Below are 24,045 nucleotides of genomic sequence, written 5' to 3' on the forward strand. Positions count from 1 at the left end.
TTGATTCACTTTGAGTTAATTGTTGATTGTCGTAAGCCATTCAAAAAGATACTCAGCACTGTTCTGTGGCTACATGTCAATTTTTACGTATACTGATCACTTATGTATACTGCTGTTTTATCATAATACACTTCCTTTCTTCCTTCCCTCTACAGCATGACATCTGGCAACAGCCTTGAATAAAGTAGAGGGAGATAAACTAGAAGTTTATGCTCAGTAAGCAGTGTCAAATATGTGAAAAATAAAGTTCTGTAGAGTTAGTTATGCAAGTTTTTTTTCTAGACTAGTCAGGGAATGCAACATGATGACTGTTTTCAGAGACATACAAAGTAATTGATAATGAAGTGGCAGGAGCGGGATTAAATATGTCAGGTTGATTTAAGGTCCTGTGTGTGTAAAAAAGGGGAAATCGGAATATCTCAAGAGGTCTATCACAGTTAAGATAGATGTGCTGTATGCAAACAACAGGGACAGGCATAGGTGACAGTAACAATCAATTTCTTTGGATAAGGAAATAGCAAGCATTTGAGAAGGACAAACAGCCAAGAGACACCTTTGTCACACAGACCAAAGTGCGATTATTTTCCCCCTCACAATTCACCAGCAAATTAACTAATGGCACTGGCTGCTGCTGAAGGCCAGCACTGCATGTCCCATAAATAAATGCTTTATAAATGAAGAGAAACTTGCGTATTACATTAAAAAAAATTGTTATTAAGACATGCCTGTAAAACACACGTACACCCGATTTCTTTAATAATGAAAGTTTAAACAATCCATTTAAAATTCCATACAAATCTAAAGTTAATACATGCACTGTCATTTAATCTGAATTTAAAAGTGAAAACAGAGGTGTTCTCTGCTGGTTATTGACCCAAGGTATTCCATAGTAGTACTGAGGATCAGCTAGCACTTGTAGATTTGTGTAACAGTCATCTCATGCACAAAGTGCTGTAAACTAGTCGTAAGGCTATTCCAATAAGCTTACAACTATTCTTATCCAAAATGAGACCCAGTTGGGTGCAACGTGTCCCCTCTGTCCAACTGGTCCTGCAGCTGTACAAGTACGTCCAGTTCTCTTTCAACTCGCTCTGTCTTGTGGCTGACTAACGACCGGTAAAAGTGAACAGCAAATAGGATAAAAATTATTCCAGAAGGTACCATAATTGCTGTGGATGTAATAGCCGCTGCTTTTCCGGGCGATATCGATGTCGAATTATCTTTCGTAGAATCCACAGGAGTCTTCTTTAATGGAAGAAATTTAACCCAACACAGTAGCACGACTTCAGCGAGGAAAAGAAAGGTCCCAATCACCGTGGAGAAAGCCCACGCAAGTTCAATATGCCTGTGCATACGCTCGTGGGGCGACTCGTGGACAGAGTTGAGGTTGTGGACGTTGCTAACGGCCTCGATATTGGGAAGAATACAAGTGCTAATCATGAGAGCAAAAAGGTGTACTGCAACCAGTACTGTCGTACAGGCACTGAAAGCAATCAAGAGACCTTGTGGGTAATCCTGCCCCGATTCAAGCTGTACCTCCACCATGGCTACCTAAAAAAAGAAAACAAGACAATTACTTGGAGTACAGGAGTTAACATTCTGGAACCTGTTTCTGTGCTGTACAACTTCATGATTCCTGAGCCTCTTTGTGTGACGTGTAAAATTTAAAATTTTCAAGTCAAATCCTCAACTCTCTACAGTTCACTGTGTAGTAGTCTCTAATTAAAATACCCCTGCTTCTCCCAGTTTACGAGTCCTGCCCAAGATCTTTAGTGTCCCTATCAGAGAAACGTATACAGTGGCCCTATTTCTCCCAACAAACTGCCAAAATTATCCCAGTTTTCAATATTGCACTTGGAACTGTAGTTTTGTTTCTCTCTCATTTTCCTTTCTGGAATTTTAAAACTTTAACACTGTGCCTGCATCAGCAAATGGCAAACAACGGGACGATAATCAAATCCATTTGTGCTCATTCCAATGCAGTTCTCCCGATTAAAAGGATTTAATGCCAGTGTTCACAATTATGGAGACTCTTGATAGAATAATAGCATGGGGTGGCACGGTGGCATGGTGGTTAGCGCTCGGCTTTACAATACCAGCGACCCGGGTTCAATTCCCACCACTGCCTGTAAGGAGTTTGTACCTTCTCCCCGTGGCCGCATGGGTGCTCTGGCCTTCTCCCGTTATCCAAAAATGTTCCGGTTAGTAATTTGTAAACTGCCCCGTGATTAGGCTACGAATAAATCGAGGGTTGTTGGGCAGCGTGGCTCGAAGTGTTGGAAGAGCCTATTCCATGCTGCATGTTATTAAAAAATAACAAATAAGTAGACAAATGGTAATGGGTTCAAAGGTTCCATTTAATACCAGAGAATGTATGCAGTATACAACCTGAAATTCTTACCCTTCACAGGCATCTACAAAACAAAAACCAGAAAGAATGAATGATCGAAATATCAAAGCCTCCCATCGCTCAAGCAGGAGCAGAATCGACCTCACCCCCACATAGCAAAGCACCGCAAAGAGACCTTGATCCAGAGATCATTAAAGACTAGCCCATAACCCAGCTCTTCAGCATCTCAGACAGTCTCTCTCTCTTGCTATCGAGGGAGAGAGAAGTCGCTCCTGCAACAATGAGGGCGGAGACCAGCAGCTCCCTATCCTGATGTTACAATTTTCCGCATCGCGTCTCCAAGCACCCTTCCCCACCCTCGTCTTGAGAACCGACAGGCTCTCACTCTGCATCAAAAGAGACAGCGATTGCCTGAGTACGGGTGGGTCATCTTCCGACAGCAGCCGGTGATCAGCAATTAGCAGGGTGCAAGTATAGATAAAATTAACATTTTGTTAACTATATATATTACATGCAATTGTGTTCTATGAAATATCATACAAGCAGGATCAGAACATGGAATTATGATGTTGTGGCCATTACAGAGACTTGGTTCTCACAAGGGCTGCACTGGCTGTTTGATATTGCAGGGTCTGGAGATTGCAAAGGAGATAGGAAGGTTGGTTTAAAAAAAGGGTGGAGGACTGCATTGCTAATCACAGAGAATATATCACAGCTGCAGAAACAGGACATCTGCTGAGTCAGTGTGGGTGGAAGTCAGAAACAGGAAGGGAACAACTACTCTGTTTGGAGTATTCTATAACCTCCCCCAACAGCCTTGGGAAACTGAGGTGCAAATAAGGCAGCAGATTTTTGAAAGGTGCAAAAGGTTTAGAAGGGGCTGCGTTTGTTAGGTGTGCCCAGGAAGGATTCCTGACACAAACAAGAGAAAATCTGCACATGTTTGGACATCCAAGCTACACACACATACACACACACACACAAAATAGTGAAGGAACTCAGCAGGCCAGGCAGCATCTATGGAAACGAGTACAGTCGACATTTCGGGCTGAGATTCTTCATCAGGACTGGGAAAAAAAGATGAGGAGTCAAGAGTAAGGAAGTGGGGAGAGGAAGGAACACAAGGTGATAGGGAAAGACCTTTGAGGAAGTGAAGTAAAGATCTGGGAAGTTGATTAGTGAAAGAGATACAGGCTGCAGAAGGGGGAATCTAATAGGAGAGGACAGAGAGGGGAAGCTAATAGGAGAGGACAGAAGGGGGAATCCAATAGGAGAGGACAGAAGGGGGAATCTAATAGGAGAGGACAGAAGGGGGAATGCAATAGGAGAGGACAGAAGGGGGGATGCAATAGGAGAGGACAGAAGGGGGGATGCAATAGGAGAGGACAGAAGGCCATGGAAGAAAGAAAAAGGGAGCAGCACCAGAGCAAGGTGATGTACAGGCCTGAAGATAAGGTGATGGGGTAAATGGGAATGAGGAGTCATGAAGGTGGGGGGGGGGGGGTGGAATTACTGGAAGTTTAAGAAATTGATGTTCATACCATCAGGTAGGGGGCTACCCAGATGGAAAGCAGGACACTTGAGAATTATAAGGTAGCCAGGAAGGAGCTAAAGAAGGGACTGAGGAGAGCTAGAAGGAACACGAGAAGGCCTTGGTAGCATTAAGGACAATCTCAAGGCATTCTACACATACGTGAAGAACAAGATGATTAGAGTGCTCAGTGATAAAGGTGGATAACATGTACTGGACGTGGAGGTGGCAGGGGGCTCCTTAATGAATACTTTGCTTCGGTGATCACCAAGGAGAGGGACTTCGATAATGTGAGCTCAGCGCACTGGGGCACATCGAGGTTAAAAAAGAGGTAGCATTGGAGCTTCTGAAAACACTAGGATAGATAAGACACTGGAGCCAGACGAGATAAACCCCTGGTTACGATGGGAAGCGAGGAAAGAGAGATTGCCAACAAGATTTACATCCTCATGGGCACAGGAGTGGCAGTGAAGGATTGCAGGCTGGCAAATGTCGTTCAAGGTAATAGGTCTCATCCAGTAGTGGGCAAACCAAAGGAGAGGATTCTTAGGGACAGGATTTATGAACACTGGGAGAATCATGGTATTAATAGGGATAAACAGCATTGTGTGGTGTTTTGTAGAGATCTGTTCTGGGACCGCTGTGTGATTATTTTAATAAATGTCTTGAGTGAGGAAGTGGAGGGGTGGGTTAAGTCTGCAGATGACTCAAAGGTTGGTGTGTTGTGAAGGGTGTTGAAGGGTACAATGGGATATAAACATTGGAATGGAAGGAGGAGTGGCAGGTGGAGATCAATTGGAAAAGTGATACACTTTGGAAGAGCGAATTTGAAGGTGGAATCCGAGATTAATGGCCAGATTCTTGGCTGTGTGGAGGAACGGAAGGGTCTTGGAATCCAGATGCATAGGTCCCTCAAAACTGATGGGGTGATTAAGGCAGCATATGATGTGCTGGCCCTCACTGGTCGTGGAATTGAGTTCAAGAGCTGTGAGCTAACGTGGCTTTAGAAAACTCTGGTTAGACTGTGTTTCGTTCTGTTCACTTCATTACAGGAAGGAAGTGCCCAGATTTACCACGATGTTGCTTGGATTAGAGAGCACGGCTGATGAAGATAGGATGAGCCAGCTGGGGCTTCTCTCTTTGGAGCAAAGGAGGATGAGAAGTGCCTTGATAGAGGTGTACAAGATGATAAGAGGCAAAGTTAGAGTGGGCAGCTAGCATCTTTCTCTCCTAGGGTGGCAGTAGCCAATACATTCCTTTAATTCGAAGAAAGTTTGGGGGAAGATATCAAAGGGATCTGAAAACAGAGAGAGCTATGGGTGTCTGGAATGCACTGCTCATGGCGGTGGTACAACGGGGTCATTTAAAAGACTCTGAGGCACATGCATCTAAGAAAAATGGACGGTTATGGACTGTGTCAGATGAGCGCCTAGATTGATCATGGAGTAGGTTTGTATAGATTACCATAACATCGTAGCCTAAAGGGATCTGCTGTACTGTTCCACTGTATGTTTTAATAATTATATAAAGATATATTATATAAAGTAGCATGAAATAAAAAAAAGAAAAACAAACAAAGGGACAAATTGGATTTGCTATTAAGAGACAAAGATTAAATGGCCATCTTCGCTTTGTCACTACAGACAAGACTAAACTGGTTACTAGAAGCCTGGGCCACTTCCCCCACCAGTGCATAACTGCCCCTAAAACTGAACAATTCCAGATCATTAGACCTATTGCTAACATTTCGCAAGATCATTTCCTAACGAAGATCTCCACAAACACAAGTTGGCCTACCCGTTCTAGCCCCGTTCTGTGACTCATTTGGAACTTCTGCCAATCCATTCTTCACCTGCACAAATTTTGCTCTGTGTCTTTTCCATACAGGGTTGCAATCTAAAACTGATTAGCCAATTGTTATAACTGTCTATGCAAAACCTGGGTCTGCATTTCGTACATTTAAGCAAGCAGGAGCTACTCTTCAAATTTATGGAAGACACAATAGCACTATTTAAAAGCAGCCCTCATAACTTCCTGTTAAATGTTTCACTCTGCGTGCAGTTTCACATACTGTAAAGCAAACCATTTCCTGACTTGTGAAAGCAAAACTTGGACAAAGACACCACCATGGAAATCAACTGTTATCTAAAGATAAGCCAGTGGAGATCACAGCCAAGGGACAGGCTTCATATCAGTATTAATCGACTAAACTCGATGGTTTAGGAGTACATGTTTATCTAAACCCCTGTTCAAATCCAGTGATTGAAAAAATATGCGTGCAGTTTTAACAATTATAAGCAATTCTGTTTAGTTTGAAGCTTACAGCACCAACTCTTTTTGCAATGAATTAAAAGTATCTCTCCAATGAACTATAACATCAAATGATATGGCAACACACATCAAAGTTGCTGGTGAACGCAGCAGGCCAGGCAGCATCTCTAGGAAGAGGTACAGTCGACGTTTCGGGCCGAGACCCTTCGTCAGGACTAACTGAAGGAAGAGCTAGTAAGAGATTTGAAAATGTAATGGCCTGCAATATCTTACACACACTGCTCTAAATGTAATCAGGCTGCAAAGCAAAAACACCAGTACTTCAGGGGACTTCATTTTGCATTCTATTTTCATTCTAATTAGGTTATTTACTCAATTTCCAGCATTAATTGCTCATGCCCAGTTTGCCTCAGAAAGACAGTGGTGTGTGGGCTTCCCGAATGAACCGCTAAAGCTTTGTAGACATAGTCCCAGTGTTATTGGGTAGGGAGTTCTGAAATTTAGACCTGTTAGGGTGTATCCTGGAGTTTATGGAAATACAGCAAATATTAATTTCAACAGCAACCAGTCTTCAGATCTGAATGTGGATTGTAGATGACAGTTTAAAAATGCTGCTCAGAACAATGGTGTTCTTGAAGCTGCAGATTGGGAATGATAACACTGCATAGACCTGAGATGTCTGCATCTGCACGAATGCAGCAAAGAGACAGGGTAATTAACATTCATTTTGGGCGTCTGGAGTGTGGATGTAAAGATGGAGGTATTTGAAAATTGTATGTAATTCAAAGGAAGCACTGTAGATGCACAGTAACTATAGAATTGTCCTGTCATTACCTTTGATCTTTAGCATATAATAGGTGATGTAATGTTGGGTCAGTAAGCCTCTATCCAGAGTGACTCCAATGGATGTCGGCTTGTATGTGCTGAGTAAAGACTTTTATACTACCAGCATTGTGTCTCACTGGTAGCTTTCATTGACGGTCACAACAGACCCAGCAATGAAGAAACGTATTTCTACAGATAGGATCATGTGAGACTCTGCCAGGGAGCTGTATAAAGTCTTCAGGTAGTTGTGTCCTTGAGCACCTGTTGGTGGAGATTGTTGATTTTGCAGGTGCTTGTCAGAGTAACCTCAGAATTAACTGCCACACATCTATAGCTATATCGCAGTCACAACAGGTTGGAAGGTGTTATGATAATAGAGGGTTTTTAAAAATAAGCACAAATGAAGATTATTAGAACATTAGGACTTCTGCCATCTTCAATGGAATCCTACCACCAAACACATCTTTACTCCCCCACCCCCCGTTTTCTGCAGGTATCCCCTTGTCCATTTGTCCCTCCTCACGAATTGTCCTCTTGGCATTTACCCCTGCAAACCCGAAGAAGTGCTACACCCGCCCCACTCACCTCCCCCTTCACCCATAATCAGAGCCCCAAGCGGTCCTTCCCGGTGAAGCGACACACCACCTGCAAGTCTGAAAGGATCATCGACTGTGTTCGGTGCTCCTCAACATGGGCGAGACACGACGTAGACTGGTGGCACCTTTGCTCCATCCATGACAGGCAGAATGTCCCAGTGGCCAACCATTTTCATTCCAATCCCCATTCCTGTTCCAGCATGTCAGCCCATGGCCTCCTCTACTGCCACAAGATGGCTACTCTTAGGTTGGAGGAGCAACACCTCATATTCCGTCTTGGTAGCCTCCAACCTGATGGCACGAATGACTTGTAGTAATTTCTCCCCCCCCATCTCTCTCTGGTGTCCTTCCTCCTTTTCTCCCACAAATCATTCTCCTCCTTCTCTTCAGCTCTTTACCTTTTCCACTATCACCTCCGAGCCTCTCACTTCACTCTCCTTACCCCCTCACCTGGCCTCACCTATCACCTTTTAGCTTGTACTCCTTCCTCTTACCCCCACCCCCCCAGTCTTGACCCAAAACGTCAGCACTTAATTCCTTTCCTGACCTGTCGAGTTCCTCCAGCATTTTGTATGTTACGCTGGATTTCCAGCATCTGCAGAATCTTTATACTTTATTGTCGCCAAACAATTGATACTAGAACATACAATCATCACAGCGATATCTGATTCTGCGCCTCCCACTCCCTGGATTACAAATATTAATTATTAAAAATAGTAAAAATTAGTAAATATTAAAAATCTAAATTATAAATCTTAAATAGAAAATAGAAAAATGGAAAGTAAGGTAGTGCAAAAAAACCTGAAAGGTAGGTCCGGATATTTGGCGGGTACTGCCCAGATCCGGGTCAGGATCTGTTCAGCAGTCTTATCACAGTTGGAAAGAAGCTGTTCCCAAATCTGGCCGTACGAGTCTTCAAGCTCCTGAGCCTTCTCCTGGAGGGAAGAGGGACGAAAAGTGTGTTGGCTGGGTGGGTTGTGTCCTTGATTATCCTGGCAGCACTGCTCCAACAGCGTACGGTGTAAAGTGAGTCCACGGACAGAAGATTGGTTTGTGTGATGTGCTGCGCCATGTTCACGATCTTCTGCAGCATCTTCTTTTCTTGGACAGGACAACTTCCATACCAGGTTGTGATGCACCCTAGAAGAATGCTTTCTACACTGCATCTATAAAAATTACTGAGGGTTTTAGGGGACAGGCCAAACTTCTTTAGTTTTCTCAGCAAGTAAAGGCACTGGTGGGCCTTCTTGGCAGTGAACTCTGCTTGGTTGGACAAGTCAGGTGATTTGTGATATTGACCCGAGGAACTTAAAGCTTTTGACCTGTTCCACTTGCGCACCACCGATGTAAATTGGGCCGTACGGTCCGCTACTCCTTCTGAAGTCAACAACCAATTCCTTCATCTTGCTGACGTTGAGGGATAGGTTATTGTCTTCGCACCGTGCCACCAGGTTCTTAATTTCCTCTCTGTACTCAAACTCATCATTACCTGAGATACGGCCTACAATTGTTGTGTCATCAGCAAACTTATATATTGAGTTTGATGGAAACTTGGCTACACAATCATGGGTGTACAGTGAGTACAGCAGGGGGCTGAGTACACAGCCTTGTGGGGCACCGGTGCTCAGAGTGATTGTAGAGGAGAGCTTGTCCCCTATTTTTAAAGCCTGGATCCTGTCTGTGAGGAAGTTGAAGATCCAGCTGCAGATCTGAGTGCTAAGGCCCAGGTTCCGGAGCTTAGGAATCAGTTTATTTGGAATGATGGTATTAAAGGCAGAGCTGTAGTCAATGAAAAGGAGCCTTACGTATGCGTCTTTATTCTCCAGGTGTTCTAAGGAGGAACGTAGGGCCAGAGAGATGGCATCTGCCGTTGACTGTTGCTCCGGTAGGCGAATTGCAAAGCGTTGAAGTTGACTGGTAGGCTGTGGTTGATGTGTGCCACAACCAATCTCTCGAAGCACTTCATAGCAATTGATGTCAGAGCCACAGGTCGATAGTCATTCAGGCATGCCACCTTGCTCTTCTTCGGCACTGGGATTATTGTTTTTATTATAGGAACACCTCCCGTGAAAAATATATGACTAAGCAAGATGCCAGTTTAGACAAAGACAGTGAGGGAGCTGCCAAAGGCGGAGAAGCCAAGACAGAATAATTAATCTCAGAGAGGGAAAGGAGGCCAAGCAAGAATAAAGAAATTGAAGTTGTGTGCAGGAATAAATGGCTGAACAGAAGTGTAGAAGCAGATATCGTGGAGAAGGTGCAGGGCAAGGAATTAAAATTTTGAAGTCTGCTAGTATACAGGGAATGTAGCAAGGTACAAGTTTCAAAGTTCCACTGACCTTACACAAGAGAATAAAATACATAGGTAACCCTTGGTTGTGGGTGTTAGAGTTTGCATTCCCAAAAAAATTATCCACATTGTGATTTTTGCTAAGCCGCATCTTCTGTGTGTGTCACGAAATGCAAGTGAATGTAAGAGTTTATTTACTCCCTTCCCCCACACCAGTGAAAAAGAAATAAGTGCTTTCCCAACGTATAATATGGACAAACTCTTCTCGGGCTTCCAGCCTGGTACAGGTATTGATTCTGACAGGCATTTCGATGATAAACTCTGCCATCTTCATCAGCGATGATGCCTGGGTATGTATAGTCTGGTGGTATTTACACCCCTCTAGTCCAGCCCTTCTGATTGGTTAGTCCTTATCCAATCAGGTTTCCGCTCTCCCACCTTGTGTACAATTGAAAAAGAATCTAGTGCTTTCCAGGTGTTAATGACGAATAATCGATAAGGTCTGACTGGATGAGGACTAACTAATCAGGAGGGACGGACTATGGGGGGAACAAATACCACCGGACTAGAGATGCCTGGGCATCATGTCAGTCATAATCGATACCTGTACCCGACTGAAAACCTGAGAAGAGTTTATTCAACAAGAATGAATTTAATTTTGTATCTCAAATTTGAGTTATAATTTATGAATTTGTAAGGGCAAATTTTCATTACTCCAAAGTCCTAAAGCAGGTGTTTCCTGCATACCATCCATGGAGGTAAATTTATTAAAACTTCAGACTTCCCCAAGCCTGGATCAAAATAATCAAAGTTCAAACTTCAAAATACATTTATTATTAAAGTACATATGTCACCACATACAACAGCGAGATTCATTTTCTTGTGGGCATACACAGCAACTCCAGGAAACATAACAGAATCAATGAAAGACCAAACTCAACAAGACAGCAACAAAAGACAACAAACAGTGTAAAAGAGAGAAAAAAAGTAAATAAGCAATAAGTATCGAGAACACGAGATGAACAATCCCTGAAAGTTAGTCCATAAGTTGTGGGAACAGCTTAGTGATGGGCCAAGTGAAGTTATCTCCTCTGGTTCAAGAGCCTGATGGTTGAAGTGCAATAACTGTTACTGAACCTGGTGGTGTGCAAGGCCTGAGGTTCCTGTAACTTCCTCCTGATGGCAGCAAAAGAGATCATATCCTGGGCACTGGGGGTCCTTGATGATGGATGCTGTTTCTCTGCAACAGCGCTCTGAGTAGATGTGTTTTTCCATTCAAGGGCATGGGTGTTTTCATACCAGGCTGTTTTGCAACCGGTTGATATACTCTCCAACACGCATCTATAGAAGTTTGTCAAAGTTTTAGATGTCACGCTGAAACTTGGCAAAGTTCTCAGAAAGTAGAGGTGCTACTGTGCTTTCTTCGTAATTACACTCAAGTGCTGGGCCCAGGATAAATTTTCTGAAATGATAACACCAAAGAATGCTAACTCTCTCCACCTCTGATCCCCCGACGATTACTGACTCATGGACCTCAGGTTTCTTCCTCCGGAAGTCAACAATTAGCTCCGTGGTTTTGCTGACATTGAGTGAGAAGTTGTTGTTGTTGAACCCCCACTCAGCCAGATTTTCAATCTCCCTCCTTTATGCTGATTCGTCACCACCTTTGATTCCGCCAATGACAGTGGTGTTGTCAGCAAATTTGTATTTGCGGGAGGAGAAGATGGCAGCGCGAGGCAGCTCTCCGGTGAAATGATATCTTATTTGTAAGTAGGATGCCGTGCACAGTTCTGATTTGATGGAGACAGACGTGAGAAAGCACAGAGGAACATCTGGAGAAATTTCTGAAACGCCCAGTTCGCTGCTGCTGCTACTGTGTGATCGAGAATCTTCGGAGGGAAGGCCCCAAAATCCTTGGCTTTGCCTGCTGCTGGTGACCGAGGCTGGGGTTGAAGTGTTCAGCAGAGATGGTGCTCGGTACTCAGTGTCAGAGGGCTGATCGGAGCTCGAAGTTTTCCGACGACTCAGAGTCGGACTGTGGTCGGGCATGGCAGGGAGAGTTTTCTTCCTTCTCCCGTCTGCATGAGATGTGGGACTTTCAAGAGACTTTGAACTTTTTTACTGTACCCATGGCCTGTTCTAGGTCAAGTTATGGTATTGTTGCACTGTTGTAACTATATGTACTAATTATGTGGTTATTGTTAGTTTTTCAGTCTTGGTCTGTCCTGTGTTTCTGTGATATCACACCGGAGGAATATTGTATCATTTCTTAATGCATGCATTACTAAATGACAATAAAAGAGCACTGCGTGTCCTCATAATCTAATCTAATATGGTATTGGAGCTGTGCTTAGCCTCACAGTGAGAAGAGTATGGGGTCTAAGCACACAGCCTTGTGGAGCACCTGTGCTGATGGAAATTGTGGAGGAGATATTGCCAATCCAAACTGACTGGGGTCTGCAAGTGAGGAAATTAGGGATCAATTGCAGAAGGAGGTTTTGAGGTCAAGCTCTTGATTAGATTTGAGAGGATGATAAAGTATATCTTGAAATTAAAAAAAGATAGTACTGAATGCCGAGCCACAGTTGATAAAGAGTATCCTGATGTATGCATCTTTGCTGTCCAACTGTCCCAGGATTGAGTGAAGGGACAATGAAATGGCATTTGCCATGCAGCTGTTGTGCCGGTAGGCAAATTGAAGCAGATCCAAGTCACTTCTCAGGCTGGAGTTGATATGCTTCATCACCAACCTCTCAGAGTACTTTGTTACAGTGGACAATAGTCATTGAGGAAGGTTACCACAATCTTCTTAGGCAACAGTATAATTGAAGCCTGCTTGAAGCAGGTGGGTACCCCAGACTGTGAGAAGTTAAAAGATATCGGTAAACACTCCAGCCAGTTGATCAGCACAGGTCTTTAGTACTCAGCCAGGTATCCCAACTGGGCTGGATAGTTTCCATGGTTCACCCTCCTGAAAGATGGCCCTCACCTCAGCACCAGAGGCTGAAATCACAGGGTCATCATTGGCTGTGAGACTTTGCCAAGGCTCCTGCAGGTTTTGCTGGTCAAAGTGAGCATAGAAGGCACTGAACTCACCTGGAAGCGAAACCTTGTTGTCACCCATGTCACCTGGTCTCACTTTGTAAGAGGTGAAGCCTTGCCACAGCTGTCAAGCATCAGTGCCTGAAAATTAATAAGTAAGTTTCTACCACCGAAGATAAACTTGCAGAAAAATCACACATTGCACATCTTGAATGCATCAGTTTCAAACAGTTAAAGTGTCCCTTTGAATTCAGAAGCTCAAAATGCCAAATAAAGTGCCTAAAATTGGACACTATTTTGATGTATGAAAACATTTCAATAAAGATGAATGGTAACTGTAAACAGGATCAATGACAGAACAACAGCATTGAAGACAACAAGCTGTGCAAATGCAAATATAAATAAATAGCAATAAATAATGAGAGCATGAAAAAACAAGATAAAGACTCCTTAAAGTGAGATCACTAGTTGTGGGAATATCTCAATAGATGACTGTAGTTATCCTCTTTTGTTCAAGAGCCTGATGGTTGACGGGTAGTAACTGTTCTTGAACCTGGTGGTGCAAGTCCCGAGGCCTTTGTACCTTCTACCTGATGGGAGCAGTGAAAAAAAAAAAGAGCATGGCCTGGGTGGTGAGGATTTTTGATGATGGATGCTGCTTACGACAGGTACAGCAGGACATACAGTGAAATGTGTCATTGCATCAAATCAAATTCGTAAGGATTGGGCAGACCGCACGTCAGCCCGCTTCCAGCGTTAATATGACACGCCGACAGCTCACTAACCCTAACCGTATGTCTTTTGGAATGTGGGGGGAAACCGGAATACCCGGAGGAAACCCATACGGTCACAGGGAGAATGTCCAAACTTATTACAGACAGCAGCGGGATTTGAACCCTAGTCTTACAGCAGGTGCTCTAAAGTTGTCCGCAAACTGCTACACTGCTGTGTCATAACAGATTACTGGGAATGCGGCAACATTACTGCAATGAGAAAAAAAATCAAAATTACTAATTTTCCCACAAAGTATCTTAACGCATAGATATAAACAGCTTCCCAACGCAGAAGGGAAACCACTGTACTTGTATCAAAGTGCTCATTGGAACAATGCCTGCGGCTTGCTATGTTGGTCAACGTGTTCTAGGCCAGCTTGAACAGTTTGTTTTTGGGGGGAAAATACTAACTTAATGGCCTTCCCACAACCACGGACCGCAAACGAAATGGTTACAGCCATTAGCCTATGTGAAATAGATGTTGTTGTAATGTTGGAAAATTGATTGGTTAACCACAGTTCAGCTCTAGATGCAAATACAGTGGATTCCAGTTAATTGGGACACATCAGGACCAGTACACTTTTGCCCAATTAACCAAAGTTTTAGGAAATCATTAAAAGGTATATAAAAAGACAAACTATCATTTAACTGAGGAACAATTTATGTATTTACTGTAAATAAAATACAGAACAAATTAGAACACTACTATCTCCCAACTTGGTGTCCACAGACCCCTCAGTCAATAGGGGTCCATGGCATAAAAAAGGTTGGGAACCCCTGGTTTATGGTACTATAAAACCCTGTATTAGTTCCTAATAGTTATCCATGGAGGAATTCACCTGTCATGATTGCAAGCGAGCAAAATCATCACAGATACCTAGTGTGGATAATAGAGTGCCTTCATACAACGTTTTAGACGATCACATCCTCCAAATCTTCATTTTCATTTTAACATTTGAGATGATTGTCAATACCTTCAAATTCTTCATAATTACTAACTTGAAGTACTGGAATTGTTTTCACTCTCAGCCATTTCTGGCATCTCCTAACCTGAATGCTTGAAACTACAGCGAGCAAAAGAGTTCCAAATTGCCTTTGGAAATGAATAAGCAGTTGGTGTTTCAGACAGAACTTCTTCAGCACTGCTAATGAAGGTTGGTGGGGTGGGGGGGGGGGGAGATGTCAGAATAAAAAGGTGGGGGGGGAGGGAAGGAGGATTGCTAGAAGGTGATAGGTGAAGTCAGATGGGTATGAAAAGGGCTCGAGAAGAAGGAATCTGAGGAGAGGAGAATGGATCTTGGGAGAAGGGGAAGAAGGAGGGTGAGGAAAAGAGGTAAGAAGTCAGAGAGGGGAATAGGAGTAGGAGGAAAGGGGAGGGAAAACATTTTTACCGTAAGGAAAAATCAATGTTCATGTCATTAGGTTGATGGCATGAATATTGATTTCTCTTCCTGGTTTAAAAAAAAGTTTATCCTTTCCTCTTCCCTTTTCTTCTATTCCCCACTCTGACCTCTTTTCATTGCTCATCACCTCCCACTGGTACCCCTCTCCTTCATCCCTTTCTCCTATGGTCCACTCTCCTCTCCTATCAGATGCCTTCCTCTCCAGCCCTTTATCTTTCCCACCCACCTAGCTTCACCTATCATGTTCCAGCTCTCCTCTTTCCCCTCCCTCCCCCAACTATTTATTCTGGCATGTCCCCACCTTCCTTTCCAGTCCTGAAGAAGCGTCTTGGCCCGAAACACCGACTGTTTATTCATTTCCATAGATCCTGCCTGACCTGCTGAGTTCCTCCAGCATTTTGTGAGCGTTGCTCTGGGTTTCCAGCATCTGCAGAATCTCATGTTGCCAAACTGCCTTACTTCTTATTTCTTGCCAACTATCAGTGACAAAAATCAGTGCTTTTTGAACATGGACGCAACTGACACTATTTTAAAAACTGATCGTCCTATGCACAGTGTAGCATCTAAAGACAACACAGTGTAGTATCTAAAGACCGCACAATTGCATGCAATAGATGCTAGTTAGAAACTGTTTGGCAACAGTCTCCTGTCCCAATTAAGTGGCATAGTGTCCCAAATAATTTAGTCCTGTTCTCTAAGAGTTGTCCCAAACTGATTAACTACCGATGGCCCAATTAACCAGAATCCACTATATTCCTATTACTCTGTACTAATGGAACCAAAGGGTAATCTGTTTCTATGCACAACTTTACATCCTATATTTTTAGAGAGTGGAAAACATCAAGTTCCTTGGGGTGCCGATCTCGGACAATCTCACCTGGTCCAGGAACACCACTGGGATTGTGGAACAGGCCCAGCAGAGATTGCACTTTCTGAAGAAGCTTAAACAAGCATCACTCCTCACTAACATTTTAACTACATTCTACAGAGGCGTGGTTGAGAGTGTGCTGACCTTTTGCATCACAACCTGGTACTCCAGCTGCAGTGCTGTCGACAAAAAAGCCTTGCAGAGGGTGGTTAGGGGAGCAGAGAAGGTTATTGGGGTCTCCCTACCTTCTGTCCAAGACCTCTTTCAGAGTCGATGCCTCCAGAATACACGGTACATCATTAAAGACCGCTCACACCCTCTCCATGAACTGTTTGTTCTTATGCCATCAGGCAAGCGTTACAGGAGCATCAAAACTAAAACCACAAGGCTACTAAACAGCTTCCTCCCACAGGCAGTCAGACTGCTAAATAGCTGCTCTACCTTGGACACTTTTAACTTGCACTGGACACTTATAACTGATTTAACTGACATATGGCTGTTGTGTTTTACTATTTATTGTTATGTTTATCATTTGGTATGTTATGATTGCACTGCCCCTGAGAAACGCTGTCTCATTCTGCCCTGCAGAGCTGATGTATGGTTAGAATGACAATAAAGTTTTTTGAATCTTTGAATCTTTTTAAAGAACTTCAGTACTCTTGTATCATTTAAAAATAATTACTCTTATTTTGATTAATTGCCATTTATAACCTCTGCATTTGCTGTCTTCTTTCTTTGATTCTCTGTCCACCAATTAACTGTCTCTTGTAGTCTTCCACTCTGGTATCATAAATCCTGCCCATATCCTAAAAAGGATTCCTTTCCTGTTCTGGAGTTTCTTATTAATTAATCATTAATTCAGAATTTTCACTTCAACATGTTGATTCAAATGATTTTATTTGCTCTATTCCACAGATACCATCGTTTCCCCGCCAAATTTGCTTTCTATGTTTGGCTTGCCAAAGGAAAAAAGTGAAATATTCCAGCATATTCAATTTGTGATATCATACTGCCTCAACTAATTCCACATCATCACACATTAATAGTTTAGTGCTTCAAATAATCTAACTTGAAATTCCCCTCCAGCTGTACATTTTGCTTCCACTTTGTAAAACAGCAATCTACCATTTAAACCCGTGTTCTCTACCAAAATCTAATTTCCCTCGTACTCCCTTTTTTAATCAAGTAGCTCACAAATTTCATTAGCTCAGACTTTATTCCAACTGCACAAGTTTTTGAATCAGATTAATACTGTAGACATGAAAGTTCCTTAGAGGAATTTACTCATAAAATTTACACTGCAAGTTTGAGATTAAAAGAAAAATCAAAATATCCTTATTTTATCCTCCCTGAGAGACCCCTGTTTTTAACCAAAATTTAGCTTTGGTTGAAATTGTCAGCAAGGTTAAGGAATCTAATTATTTTGCTCAATTGTTGTTATGCTTGAGAGAAAGTGTCGATCTAAATGAATTTCACAGCAAACATCATTTTACAAAAAAAAATCAAGATTTATCTAGAAGATTAAATTACTACCATTTTCCCTCCCCAATGCTTCACTTTTTTTTCCCCCCAAAAGTTCAACACATTTAAGTATCTATCAAAAAATATAACTTGCTTGCCTTGATCCTGGAAATTTTAATCATCAATTTTATCACAATTGGTTTCTTCTTTGTGAACCCAAGCTCAAAGTTATAGATTGGATGTTTCAAATTCAATTAGAACTTAGTACAACATGGGATCCAGGGAGAGTTAGCTAATTGGATCCAGAATTGGTTTGAAAGTCAAAAGCAAAGAGTGACAGTGGAAGATATTTCAGAATGGAGACCCCCGATTACTAGAGTCTCCTCCCCACCCCCCCACCATGCTAAGCCCATTGCTACTCGTCATCTACATCAATGCTTTGGTTGAGAATGTACGAGGCATGGTTAGGAGGTCTGCAGATGACAGTACTAGTTATTGAAAGTGAAGCTAGTTATCAGGAATTACAGAGGAAACTTGACCAGCTGGCTAAGTGGGCCAAGGAACTGCACATAGATTTTAATTCAGGCAAGTGCAAAGTGTCGCATTTTGAGAACATAACTCGAGATGGGGCATTCAAGTCATTGTTAGGGTTCTTAGGACTGTTGTAGAACAAAGGTATTTGGGGTTATAAATACATGATTCCCTGTAAGTGACGTCACATGCAGACAGGGTGGTGAAGGTAGCTTTTTGCACTGGCTTTTATCAGGATATTGAGTACTGAAGCTGAGATGTTACAGTGTAGTTGTACAAGATGTTGATGTGGCTGCATTTGGAATATTGCATTCAGTTTTGGTCACCTTGCTAGAGGAAAGATATCATTAAACAGTAAAGAGTGCCGAGATTTAGAAAGGACGTTGCAAGACTTGAGGCACTGAGTTACAGAGAGGGGTTGGGACTTTTTCATTGAAGCGTAGGAGAATTAGGGGTGATGTCATAGAGGTGTATAAAATCATGGGGAGCAGAGATGGAGTGAACATGCACCAGTTTTTTTTCTCCCCCAGGGTTGGGGAATCAACAACTAGAGGAATTTAAGTTTAAGGTGAGAGGGGCCCCAAGAGCGAGGAAAGACCAGAGGTGTTTTTAGGCTGAATTGGAAAGGTCAGGTATGGGCTGAATCGAGGTGGCAGACCACCGGCTCGAGAGCGTATTGAAGCAGTGGGGCCTGGGTCTGAGAACAAGGAACAACATGAGGTTTGGACAATTTAAGGGCCGGGCCAGATCGAGAAGGTCAGGGTGTGGGAAGGTCCGTTCCTGGATCGGCTGCAGTGGTGACTGGCTTCGTGTCCGTGGACTTCCTTTCATGAGCTTCAGTTCCGATTGCTATTTGCTTACTTGTATTGTTTTTTTTCTTCCCTCTCTGCACATTGGGTGTTTGACGGTCTTTTTAAATAGGTTCTATTAGGTTTCTTAGTTTTGTGGCTTCCTGTAAGGAGGCGATTCTCAAGGTTGTATAAAGTATTGGAGGTTGAATTTTAAACTTTTGAGATTTAATTGGAAGCTGAGGGATAAATGGAATGAGCTGCCTGAGGAAGTGGTTGAGGCAGATGGGTTAACAATATTTTTTTTTATAAAACGTACTTGGACAAGTACAGGGAAAGGAAAGGTTCAGAGCAGGGGTTCCCAACCTTTTTTATGCCATGGAGTCTTACCACTAACCAAAGGGATCCATGGACTCCAGTTTGGTTTAGAAGGAAGGAAGGAACAATGACTCAGACCATGAGAGGCCTGCGTCGGGCATTTTCATGCCTTACAAGGCACAGATTGGAAGTCTGTGTGGGGCGCCACTCCTCGCACAGACCAGAGCAATGTGTGATTAAGTGCCTTGCTCAAGGGCACAAACACGCTGCCACAGCTGAGGCTCGAACTAGCGACCTTGAGATAACTAGACCCAACTAGGCCCACTAGCCCCAATGTTTAGAGATATGGAGCAAATGGGCCGAGCTCAGCTCGGAATCTTGGTTGGCATGGACTAGTTAGGCCAAAGGGCCCGTTACTGTGTTGTATGACTAACTCCAAGAAGCCACGGAATGACAAAACGCATCTATGAACATTGGAACTGTTTTGAAAATTTAAAGTCATTGTTAAATACTGAACATTGATGCTATTTGATTTCCTGCCAACAGATGGTGCTGTGTCAACAAACCATTCGCCATCAGGAACAAGCCAAGATGTTGTCTCTTCCCAACCCCACCCTCTATTTAATCACACCACACGGAAGGGCATGAATTAACCAATCACACCTGCTCTTTGAAGGAGGTGCCCAAAAGAGGTGCTTTCCATTTCAGACAAGAAGCCCGACAACAATGACAATTAAAGTGTTTACACAGATGGTGAAGTAGGCAAACCCATGTCATTGGAACACTCGAACCTCACACATTGATGTGAGAGGTTTAAAGTGTTGATTGTTGTAAGAGTGTGGGGGCAGGGGAACAAGACTACAGAGAAGGTGGCACAGGTAAGGCCAGGCCATATTGCTGTGTTGGTTATACCTGGCTGATCAGACAGAAGCATTGGACAATGACTGTCTGGGCTGCCAAAGACTGCTGTGGTAAATAACCAGCAAGGCTGTTTCTGTACTGTAGAATGAAGAGATTCAAACTAAAATTTGATATTCAGAAGGGGAAAAGCATTATTAGAAACAGGCTAAGTTGTACTAATGTGAGTTAATAAGGCAGTTAACATTCTGTGTGTTATTTGTTTACACAATTTTTTCTTTCCACACACTGGGTGTTTGAGTCTTTGTTCCGTGGTGTTGTTTTTAAAAATGTGTACTATTATGCCTGTCTTGTGGCTGCCTACAGAGAAGATTAATCTCCAGGTTATATACAGCATATGTACATATTTTGGTAGTGAATGTATTTTACTTGATGTGGTCCTAATCTATCTGGTGATGAACAGTTAAGCCATTTCTGTAGCAAAAAAAAACAAATCTGTACCAACGTTAATTTAAAAAATTAGAGGCTCTCATCTGAATCAGGTTGAGGGTTCAAGTCCCAGTACAAACCTTGACACAAAATAGCTTTGATAGTTCTGTACAATAGAAGGGCTTCTACACTATGTGGCAAGACATTAAATTGAGACCCCATTTTGTCCTGAAGTGAATGCCAAAGCTTTCAATGTACTATGTTAAAGAACAAGAGTCCACCACTACAAAATAAGTTCTATAATCACCAATTCTGATGAAAAATTATGCATCTTAAATGTTAACTCTGTTTCTCACTTTAAAGTTCAAAGCTCAAAGTAAATTTTATTATCAAAGCACAAATGTATCTCCTTGTACAACCTCAAGATTTATTTTCCTGTGGGCATACTCAGCAAATCTATAGAATAGTAACTTTAACAAGATCAATGAAAGATCAACCAGAGTGCAAAAAACAATGAAGTATGCAAATGCAAATATGAATAAATAGTAATAAATAACAACAAACTATGCAAATATAAATAAATAGTAATAAATAACAAGAACAAGATAAAGTCCTTAAAGTGAGACCACTGTCGTGAGAACATCTCAATGATGCACCCCAACTTGCTGAGTATTTCCAGCACCTGATTTTTTAAAAAAAAGTTTACAATTTCATTATTATTTTTGGAAACGTAGAGGAGTGCCTCATTTCATCCATTACAACAGGGGCTCCCAACCTCAGTTAGTGGTCGGGGTCCAAGGCATTAAAAAAGGTTGGGAAGCCCTGCAATAAATGCAGAGACCACATTTCCCAAGTACTTTATTGGCTGCTGAACAATTTAGGATTATCCAAGTACACAAAGAGATAAAATAAATAGAAATCTTCCTCTAATGAAGGAAAGCAATTCCAGAAGGGAAAACTACAATATTTAAAATTCCCTCAAGATGTTATCACATTAGCATTGACCATCTTATCCAAGCACAAGTAGGGTTAAATTTGATGGACAGGCCTAAGAAATTATTTACAATACAAAACAAATTAAGAAATAAAGAGCTAAAATTTGAGGTTCAGACATCCACCAAGTGCAGGAAATACTTCCATCTCCACTGAACATTTTGTTTAGTTACTAAGATACAGTGTGACCCTTTGAGCCGCCCAGCAATTCCCCAATTTAATCCTAGCCTAATCACGGGATGATTTACAAAGAGCAATCAACCTACCAACTTGTAGGTCTTTGGACTGTGGGAGGAAACTGGAGCACCCAGAGGAAACCGGAGCACCTGGAGGAAACCCTCACGGGTAGAACGTGCAAACTCCTCATAGGTAGCGGCAGGAATTTAACCCAGGTCCCTAGTACTGTGAAGAGTTGTGCTAACCACTACGCTATTGTGCCTGTTTTGTCCTTCATAACTCACGAACTGACTTAATTATGAAGCGCATTGGGGTTCACAAAAGAAAACCCCCCCGCAGATAATAAAGGTCATGTATAAAATACTGCAGGTATCAAATATCCAAAACAGAACAGAATATGTTTTGCAGCTGCAGTAACATCTGTGCTGACTAAAACAGAGTTAATATTTCAATCGACAGTAATTGTGCATTACTGTGATCTTCTGGTGCTGCTGCGACTTATTTTCTGCTACTTATCTATTTAATACTGTCTTTCTATTACTGTCTTGCTTTTATCTACCGCTTTATTTAATTGCCTGAGAGGAAGCCAAACAGAGTTTCATTGTACCTATGTATAATGACAATAAAGATCGTTCAATTCAATTCAAAGTTTTGTTGGAAAATCACCAACCCGAAATGCTGGCTCCGTCTCCTTTATTGGAAATATGTCCCTCCTAAAATCATTATTAAGAAAAATAGTTACACTTAGGAAATTTATATTTAGGAACCTGGGGGCCAACCTTTTTTAAAAAGATTTAATGATTAACTCAACTGTTAAGTTACCTTCAAAAGAACTTGGCAATCCCAATACCCAGTTAACAAACCCATTTATGAGGAATGGTACCAACAGAATTGTTCTCTATGGAAACCTGACTCAATTAACTTCAGAAAGTGAGGGAGGATGGTGTAGTAAATTGAGGCGTTAGGGTCAGATTTCTATACGATAAATATTTTGTACAGCTGGCCAAACTGTCAATGTTATTTCCATGGTCCAGTAATTGAAAACATATAATATCCAGGGTCAGGAATATTTTGTACAGTCTTTAATTAGAAACATATTACTGTATTTAAAAATGAATTAATGGCCAACATTGTATTTGTTCTGATGTAACGATTGAATACAATCTGTAGAAATGATCAAAAATCCACCGAAAACTTGAAATACTGTGCAAATACAATAAAAAGGCTCTTCCTCCCTGCGGAGATTTTAATTGCTAATATCCCAACCAAAACGATTCTACAAATAGGCTCAAATTAAAAACATGCAAAGACTAAATTAAAATCTCTTCATTTCGATAGAAAAAGCAAAAGTTAAAAATAAAATGAAGGAACTTATAAATGTATTTGTGGTTTACAGCAGCCGTTTAAAAAGCCAAGTACACACGTGGATATCTGCTGCATTACTGCAGCTTTTTTTTGTTCTGGAGAGGGAATGCGAGAATTACAAGATCGATTTTCATCAATACTTTATCTCCAAATTATTATTTTAAACCTGTCTGCAAATGATACTACATTAAAGTCAAATCTTGCTGATCCCAAAGATTTGGTCACATTTCCCCAGCTGTGTTAACTGGATTGCACGTTTGCTGTGGACCGATGTCCACATTTTGACGAGACAGTAAATTACAGACACTCACACCGCAGTAAATGGTGCTTTAAAACTCCCGTGCGGAAACACCCCACTCCTTTTTACTCAACGCAAATCAAGCGTATGTTAATTTGTAACATTATTAGTGCAGAGCCTATCGCTATTTATAACTGGTCAATCTGCAAAATATGCTCGGAGTGAAGGGTTCTTTAGTACTTAATTATGTATAAGTGAGTTTACAGGAAAAAAAGGGCATAGATAATAAATATTAAAACAGGGGGGATCAGATAGTTAACTGACATAGCAACTTGGTGAATTCTTCAATCGTTCTGCGGCTATACAAACTTACCATGGCGAAACCAGAGAGTAAAGCCGACGTCCTGCTGGAGGCTTTGAGTTTTGCCCTGCTGAGATAGAGCTTCCTCCAGGATAGAGCTTGCATTGAATGCTCGTTCAAACTCATTTTTTAAAGATTAGAGGGGGGAAAACACCTCTCCCAATTTAATTCAGGTTATTTCTTCCTAGCACGGTGGAGAGAGAAAAAGGAAAAAAAAGTAGTCCCAGCTACGAGCTAACAGCCAAAAGTCTCTCAGGTGAGGCTTGCGCAAATTTCCTCGAACTCGTAAGTAAAAATGTTGCCTCGCGGTAAGGGTGAATCTCTGCTCCAAGTGGTGTACTGTATCATGAGAGAAACCACAGAGGCCCGCTGCAGACTCGAGAGGAGCTGAAGGAGCCGAGCTCCTGTGCCGGTAGCTCGCTGCGTGTACGTGTGTGTGTGTGTGTGTGTGTGTCTCCCGTGAACGAGCCGAACCCAGACCTCGGCTGTCAATCAAGCGGTCCGGGATCCGGCTGACACTCAGTGTCGCGCCGCCCCCGTGTCGGCCAGATCGATTCAAGGGCTGACCCACATTGCC

General features: G+C 42.2%; 2 protein-coding genes across 3 annotated transcripts in view; one reads left to right on the plus strand and one right to left on the minus strand.

Annotated features, from left to right (window-relative positions):
* Nucleotides 1-739: 739 nt before the first annotated feature.
* Nucleotides 740-24,041, minus strand: LOC140190878 (calcium release-activated calcium channel protein 1-like). Of its 2 annotated transcripts, XM_072247810.1 has the most exons (3): nt 23,481-23,561; nt 12,960-13,046; nt 740-1,551 (listed from the first exon to the last, which is right to left on the minus strand). In XM_072247810.1, the coding sequence occupies exon 3, from the start codon at nt 1,543-1,545 to the stop codon at nt 997-999; it is 549 nt and encodes a 182-aa protein (XP_072103911.1). In that variant the 5' UTR covers nt 1,546-1,551; nt 12,960-13,046; nt 23,481-23,561; the 3' UTR covers nt 740-996. The 2 variants fall into 2 exon arrangements, with proteins under 2 accessions (XP_072103911.1, XP_072103910.1); XM_072247809.1 differs by lacking the exon at nt 12,960-13,046 and having other exon boundaries at nt 23,481-24,041.
* Nucleotides 19,761-24,045, plus strand: part of kdm2bb (lysine (K)-specific demethylase 2Bb) — a 245,450-nt gene continuing 241,165 nt past the window's right edge. The window contains exon 1 of the mRNA XM_072247794.1: nt 19,761-19,925. The gene's annotated coding sequence lies outside the window, so the exon portion shown is untranslated. The remainder of the gene's footprint in view (nt 19,926-24,045) is intronic.

The sequence above is a fragment of the Mobula birostris genome, chromosome 31 (genome assembly GCF_030028105.1).
Source record: "Mobula birostris isolate sMobBir1 chromosome 31, sMobBir1.hap1, whole genome shotgun sequence".
Lineage (NCBI taxonomy): Eukaryota > Metazoa > Chordata > Chondrichthyes > Myliobatiformes > Myliobatidae > Mobula > Mobula birostris.